Source organism: Cynoglossus semilaevis, chromosome W, assembly GCF_000523025.1.
Source record: "Cynoglossus semilaevis isolate Cse_v1.0 chromosome W, Cse_v1.0, whole genome shotgun sequence".
Lineage (NCBI taxonomy): Eukaryota > Metazoa > Chordata > Actinopteri > Pleuronectiformes > Cynoglossidae > Cynoglossus > Cynoglossus semilaevis.
Genome location: NC_024327.1, coordinates 10,961,072 through 10,968,494, shown reverse-complemented (window position 1 = coordinate 10,968,494; position 7,423 = coordinate 10,961,072). Strand labels below are relative to the sequence as shown.

At 38.2% G+C, this 7,423-nt stretch overlaps 2 protein-coding genes across 4 annotated transcripts in view; one reads left to right on the top strand and one right to left on the bottom strand.

Moving 5' to 3' along the window:
• LOC103397188 (glutamine--fructose-6-phosphate aminotransferase [isomerizing] 1-like) overlaps window positions 1–7,423 on the top strand; it is a 561,006-nt gene that overhangs the window by 206,692 nt on the left and 346,891 nt on the right. The gene's annotated exons all lie outside the window — the stretch shown is intronic.
• Window positions 1–7,423, bottom strand: part of LOC103397185 (bone morphogenetic protein 1-like) — a 53,484-nt gene that overhangs the window by 28,013 nt on the left and 18,048 nt on the right. The window contains exons 2-6 of the mRNA XM_017042717.2: window positions 6,661–6,774; window positions 3,570–3,695; window positions 2,893–3,010; window positions 1,414–1,592; window positions 694–799 (exon numbers count right to left, since the gene is read on the bottom strand). Coding sequence (XP_016898206.1) covers window positions 694–799; window positions 1,414–1,592; window positions 2,893–3,010; window positions 3,570–3,695; window positions 6,661–6,774 — 643 coding nt within the window. The remainder of the gene's footprint in view (window positions 1–693; window positions 800–1,413; window positions 1,593–2,892; window positions 3,011–3,569; window positions 3,696–6,660; window positions 6,775–7,423) is intronic.

Below are 7,423 nucleotides of genomic sequence, written 5' to 3'. Positions count from 1 at the left end.
TGTGCACTCTGCAAGTCAAATGGCCACTCAAATGTGTGAATTCACTTTACATCTCTGGACATGCCCATCTTTGTTTGTTTTGGTTTTGTGCAGGTATACTGGAAAACCAAACAAAATGAGAATCCCCTAAAGCTCACATGATTAGGAGAGGAGCTGGCTGTCAGTGTGTCAGCTGACAGTGCACTTATGATTTTAGTTTTGGCTCTAATTATTGCTCTATAATCGTATTATTATAACTGGGTCGAAACTGACCCTAACAACACAAAGGTCATAATTTCCACCAGAGCACTTTATAATTTAGTGAAAATATATATGATTTTGTTGAAATAGAGGTTCTTGACAAAGTCAAAAAGCCTTGATGCAATAAAGAAATTGAAAGTGATTCTTTTATGCATTTAAAATTCAAAATGGGTCGGTGCCGACCCTAACACAAGAGGAAGGTAAATGTCAAAACATAAAGAAAAGTCCAGGAAAATCTAAGACGGGGATTGTGGGGGTGTTCTCCCCAGTTTAAAGGAATATAACCACATGACTTAGCAGCAGCCCAAAGACACGTGGTGCGTTTCAGTCATAAAATACTGGTGATGGAAAAGGAGAAGATGGGTTAAAAGTTTACAGCAGAATGAGGAAACTGCTTGACCTTAATCTAAGGCCAGGTTTTATGTCTGGGGTGGATCTCAGTTTGGCTCCTACCTGGAGAATGTATTCCTGGCATAGTGCATGATACTGTCAAAGTCATAGACCTCTCCCAGAGAATCCACCTCCCCAGGTTCCATCTTCAAAAAGTTATATTCCTGTCCTGAATTAGGTGGAAAAGGAAAAGTTGAAACATAATGTTAAGTTTGAAAGAGTGAATGTTAAGCATAAATGTATGGAAAAGGTAAATACAGTTGTTATCAATCATGAAGTGGGAAAAAACCTTTACTGAAGATGTTCCATTTCATAAAGGTCAGTTTAATCACTTACTGTATCCTAGAAATCAACTAATCAAGAACTGATTTTTAAACAGTACAACATTTAACGTGTGTGTTGTATTTTTTGGCATAAATTCATACTATTACATTAACTATTACATTAAGTGAATAACATTTTTACACCAGGACCCTGGCCTTTGTGCAGAGGCAGCCATGTTGAAAACATAATTATCTGGGGAAAGAAATCTAATAAAGCGTTCCATAAAAAGGTGGTTATGGCTCATATTTTTGAAGCAAGACACTATTGGCCAGCTCTGGTACTGCAACCAAAATATAATTTCTGGGTGGCATCAAAAATCAAAATACAGATACAGACTTCCATCAATTGACAATCTATGAGATGTTCCACATAGCATTCATTTTATTAATAGTTCATCATCTGTTGTGTCTTCACAGCATTATTGCTGGCAGATTGCACCGTGCCCTCCATTGCTCCTACCTGGCTGAATGTTGTCCCTGATGATGCTGACGTGTTCGTCTCGGTCCGGCCGTGTGTGCTCATGCCAGAAACCAATCACGTGACCCAGCTCATGCACCACAATGCCAAACTTGTCACAGTTTTTCCCAATGGATATGGCCTGGGGGCCCCCTCCGCGGCGACCCACGTAAGAACAGCACCTATGAATCAGCAGCCAGACGCACAAACAGAGAGAGGCAGTGTATAAGTCAAGGCAACACATAACGACTTGATTTAGTGTTTTACATACATTAATAAAAAGGAGCGAGCTGAAACAGGTTTCCATGGTAGGAGGGACTGGGACTGTGTTAGTGGCTCTACAGTGTCTGATACATTTTTTTTACAGTGTGTTTATGACATAATTTCATCATTTGTTTCCTGGAGGTGATTTTGCTTGTATTGACCCTTCGCACACATCAACATCAGTAGTATTACTTCATCCATCTGCCAACGCAAATGCTGCAAGTGACGTTGGAAACTGACTGCAGTGCTGTACCTTAGTGTGACAAACAAACAAGCAAACAAACACACACACACACACACAAACACCTTGGCCCTGTGGGCCAGACGGCCGCTCTCTAATTACTGCCGGTCAGGCCAGGCTCTCTCCTGAGACACGCCTTGAACTTTGCACAGCAGAGACGGGAGGCTGCTGAATATGCAGCAGAGTGGAGTGTTCCCACTGCTAACCGCTGCCGCCCGCGTGGATAATGTCATCCCTGTTGCTCTGGGGATGGTAGGCCAGCTACCAGGCTAAAAGTGGCTGACGGGCCAACGGCTGGAAAGACTTTCATGAGCCGCATCCACTTTCTGTATGAGCTGTTTATCTTAAATGACACACATCAGCGGGAGAGATACATTGTGTGTACTGACATAATGCTTCCAGTTTTGTGGGCTAAATCCTGGAGAGGTTTAAACATGGGAAGTCTTGAGCGTTTTCCATCTGTGAGATGCTTCTTCCAGCATTTCTGGCCTCCTTTTCTTCAATCTCTTTAAATTAATTAGGTTGCACTGGTTTCTATTCCCTATGGCAGGGCATTAATTTAAAAAAAAAGAGTCCAAATGTGGCAAATGTTTTCTCTTGTTTAAAAGAGTTGCTGAATGGACACTGAGAATAACTTCAGAGAAGTGCAGACAACTGGAGGACACAGATGTTATGGAGGTCTGTCCCTGGGTGTACTCCTAGTGTATGACAGGTCAGTGAGTGATGCAGTGGGAGGATAAGGCAAAGGAAACACTGAAACACTGACCACTGAATATCTGTCTTTTACTGGACTGGCAGGGGGTTGAAATAACAGCTCACACAGACTTAGAAACAGGAGGAAGGACAATAAAGAAAGGCTGCAGGGAAGCAGCAGAGGAGACCCACCAAGGTGCTACATAATTAGGTAGCAACAAAACAACAGAGGGTGACCATTGTTCTGTTACTGCTAGCAGGAGCTGAAAACCCCACTGACTCACCCACATGGTCTGTAGGTGAAGACAATATAGCTCTCCTCCTGCGTCCTCGCTATAAAGGTCACACAGGTGTGTTTCTCCCAGTGACGCATGGCCTGGCGGAATATCGCCCGCTGGCTGCCTGAAAAAATAATGAACAGACAGAGTGAGCTCAGTGGAGCTAAAACAGAAACACATTCATCAATTCAAAAAAAAAAAAAAAAAAAACCTATTGAAAGAAAACGGCACGAAATAATCAATAACCACCCAAGACGAAGAACGTGTTTTAAAGGTTTTTCAATTTTAGGCTTTTACACCAGAGGTATTTTTATCGCTTCTCATAATAGACTCATAAAATACAAATTCTTTTTGGTGTGTGTGCAGCACACAGAAATGGAGAAAAAAGTTTTACAAACACACTCAAAGGTACTTTTTTTAGCTAGTTTGTTTCAGGTTGGAGAACTTTGAGCATCAACTGATGAAAAGCTGCGTTTTTGTTTGGCAGTAATTGCAGCACTGGTTGACATGTAAATTTACTACAAATCATTTTAACTTTAATCTTCTCAACTTCTCTTTAGGTCAAATGTAACACTAAAAGGTGCATCATTTCTGTATAAAAATGGGGCCTTAAAAAAAAAAATTAAAAACACATTATGGTTTTTTATCATCTTTACCTTAGGAGGAGGCTCTATGTCACTTACCACTGAAGTTACCACTGATGACATAGGGAATAACACCTTCAGGCCAAACACGCTCGGGTCTGGAGGTAGCAGCTCTTTTCTTACGACTTGTCTCTTGTCTGTTTGAGCCTCTCCGATTGGCTGATCCTGTAACATAAAACAAAAACAACAGGTTAGAACAGTGTGTTAATTATTATTTCTGCACAAAGGACTTTTTATTAAATCCTAAGTTCAAGAGTAACCATGGAGACTAAGCTTCCACCTAAACCTTTTGATTATAATGAGAATCGTACACATGCATGGGAAGACACGTACCACAGCAACCCTACATTATGCTGCAGAACAAACAGTGAAGCAAGTTAAGAGGAGACTGCATCTGGTTTGAACTTATAAAATGTCAAACAATTTCAAATAAACTTCTGAACTGTCAAAAGTCAGTTAAAGGTCGTACAATATATACAATATATATATATATTGTTGTTGCTGGTGTGTGGTCAAAGAAGGGGCATAACAGTGGTGTAATACCTTTTATTTACAGCTAAATGTAATGAATATTGCTTTAAAAAGGTGGAATTTGCAATCATTAAATTTAAAAAGTGAAGGGGCAGATTGAAATACATGATAATTCTATGACATACACAATAAACAAACTCGGTCTGGTTTGTGTTTTTGAACAGTTACAGTGAATTTACTTCTAAGTAAGATTTGATTTGCATAGACTCCTAAATATACAAAATCAAAATACCCTGAAATAAACTTATACGGTAATTTAAGATTCTCCCTTCCACTAGGCCCCAGACTGGTATTGGGCCGTGGATCATTTAGCACCGGACTCTAAATAAAGATTAAAGTTGTTGAAACTGTGTGTTTTCTTTTAATTAGTAATTTAATTAGTCTACCGGGAATTTTTTTTTGAAAAATTGTCACTTCCTCTCGGACATTTGCAATTAATCATCCCACAGATTCTGCATAAAGTAAGTGATATAATTATTACATAATTATAGTTAAATGTCATATTATGCACTTGTCAATACTTATTAGACTGCAATCATACTGTAATATTGATGTAAAAATAAAACAATTATAACCATAACCATACGGGAATAGAAATAAACGCACATATGTATGCGTTTACACTTTCTACATGTTCTCAGTTGTCACAAAATGTTGCAGGTTTCCTGTTTTACACTAAAACCTACCACTTCATATTTTTGAAAAAGAGGGCTTAAAATGAAGAATTTTCAAAAATATATCCTAACTTGTTGCTTATTTTAAACAGCAAAGAACAAAACACTGATTAGGGTTTTCTTCCATTTTGCAAACCCTACGCCAGCAACACTTCATAAGCCTTCATCTCGTCTCATTTAATTTTGAATAACATGGCTTGCTGGGAGAAAGTTTTTCACTCAGCTTGCTAGAGTAAATTGCAGCCACCTGCAGATCAATTAGCACCTACACTTGTACATGTGCTGAGGAAATGTCTGTGATAACAGAGCAGCCCACTCTGCTCAGTGAGCTAAGATAAAAGGTGCTGGAGAGACACAAAATTGTTGAAAAAAAAACTCAATTCAAAATATGAAAACATGTACAAGTTGTATTGTACAGAAACACAAAGACAGATTTTAAGTTTTAAACAATTATTGATTTGCTTTGTGGTCATGTTCTTTATTGAACCAAATGTCCTTTGGTGGATGTGGGAGGACTAAGTTAATGGCACATGAACATAAGGTCACAGATTCAACAAGTGTTAGGACAGGTTTTAGATTGGAACAAAATAAGAGCACTTAAATATGGGATTCATGATTCATTTTCCTAAGAAATAAAAGCTGTAAGAACCTAGGACATAATTCTCTAACTTGATCACTACAAATCGTAAATATGCTTTTGTTTCTGCCATAAATCCTCCTCACAGCGAACCACCAGCCTCCTCTTTCAAGCAGCAAAGGACTTGATGAACAATAAGAATCCTTCATCATGTCCTTCTGACAGTATGCCTGCCAGAGGTTTTAAGATTTTTCTTTAGTAAATAGCTCTCTGTCCACTATCAGTGTCCACACTTTTTAATGAGAGTCTTTAAAGAAAAGACTATATTAAACTTTAAATCCTTTAAAGAGCTGATATTTTTTATTTTTATTTTTTGAAAGAACTTCAGTCTGATTTCAATCCTCACGACACTATACTGTATCTGCTCTTATCAAAATAGCCTATGACCTATTGCTTAACAGCTGATACTGGGAACTGTTCAGTTTTAATCCCTCTGGACTTTAGCTCTGCCTCTGAAACTGTGAATCATTTTACTGAACAGACAGGAATATGGAAAAACCATGACGGGACTCCATTATAAAAAGTGTTAAACATTCTCTGTGTCTTGGATATAAACCTCTCGTCAGGCATCCCTGTGCATCCTTGTGGCAGTTCCACAGGGCTCAGATCTTGGCCTGTTTGCTTTTGTATGTACATGTTTATACACAGACAATACTGAGCTTTATGTCACAGTACGTAAAAAGAAGAAAACACAAAATAAAAAATGATTCATGGCTGACTTAAAGCAGCTTTTACAACTGAGTTTCAGAAGATCCTAGGTCCTTTTACCTATTAAGTTAATCCTTTTTAAGGCTTAAAGTTATTATACATTCTTCACAAAACATTGTTTCCTCCACATAATCATCCGCTAGAAGCACATTACCAAAACGTACCATGGAGTCTCCGACTACAACATGCACACACTTGCCAGTTCATGCTCACCTGTATTTTACGTGATTGCGAAGCCTAGTGACTCACAGCTGCTGTTTAAATACTGCTTTTAGATTTAACAACAAAGTTTAGCCTGATAAATCCTAGCAATTACTGTTGAACATGGAGCTACAAGTGTAGCAAAATGATGGCTGTGTGCATAGAACAGGAGCTCATGAGATAAAAGCTTAATATTGTTGAGTTAAGTATCTGATGTTCGTGACGTGTTAACATCCAGGTATGTCATTACTTTTAAATGTTAAACAAGATGCAGTCATGGTGTTCCTGGTGTTGCTTTAGCTTAGTTTTTTGTATAGAGATTTTTTAATCAATGACTTTAAGCTGTTAGTTGTCAAGGCGGGAATTGTGATGTTGTTACCTGCACTTGTGCGATTAAAAGTGTAGACGGTTCTCTGGGCCAAATCTACTATTCTGTCCACTTTGAATGACCGCAGATCCTCCTCATCCAGAGCAATGTCTCCCAGAAAGGCAGCTGAAACACACAGACGCAGATGTTAGATGGAGCAGAATAGACAACCGAGGGAGAAATGTATAAAGGCTAGGTTCACAATGATGTTGAAATACACATGACAACTTGGTATGGATTATGTTGCACTGCTGTTGTGAGCAGGTTTTTGGCAAAAAATCTAACACCAATGTCAAAGAAAACATACAATATCATAAATCCAAAACATATTTGCCTTTGAATTGTGAATGTGTGAATTAGTTAAACACCAAATAAAGTCAGTCAAAATGCAGACTGACTTTAGGACAGAAATGGATGCATACGCAACAGTTTTATGTTTGACACTCGTATTTCTGGCAAAGAAATAAACATATTGTTATGTTTTGTGGATGAAATGTATTCATGTGTTCATATTTTATAGAAGTATGCAACATATATAATCATGTTTTAAAAGATCATAAGAAATGCGCTAAAACATATAACCTGCCTAAAATATAAATATGCTGCTTGTGGAAAATATAAAATGTATTGCATATAAACATGCTTTGGAAAATGTGCAAATATGTAATCTGTGTGGAAGCATAAGCATGCTGCTTGGATCCTGCAATATAAAATACACAGACACTCTGAAACAGGAATTAAGTTAAACTCAGGATGTGTAGTGAAACATCTGATG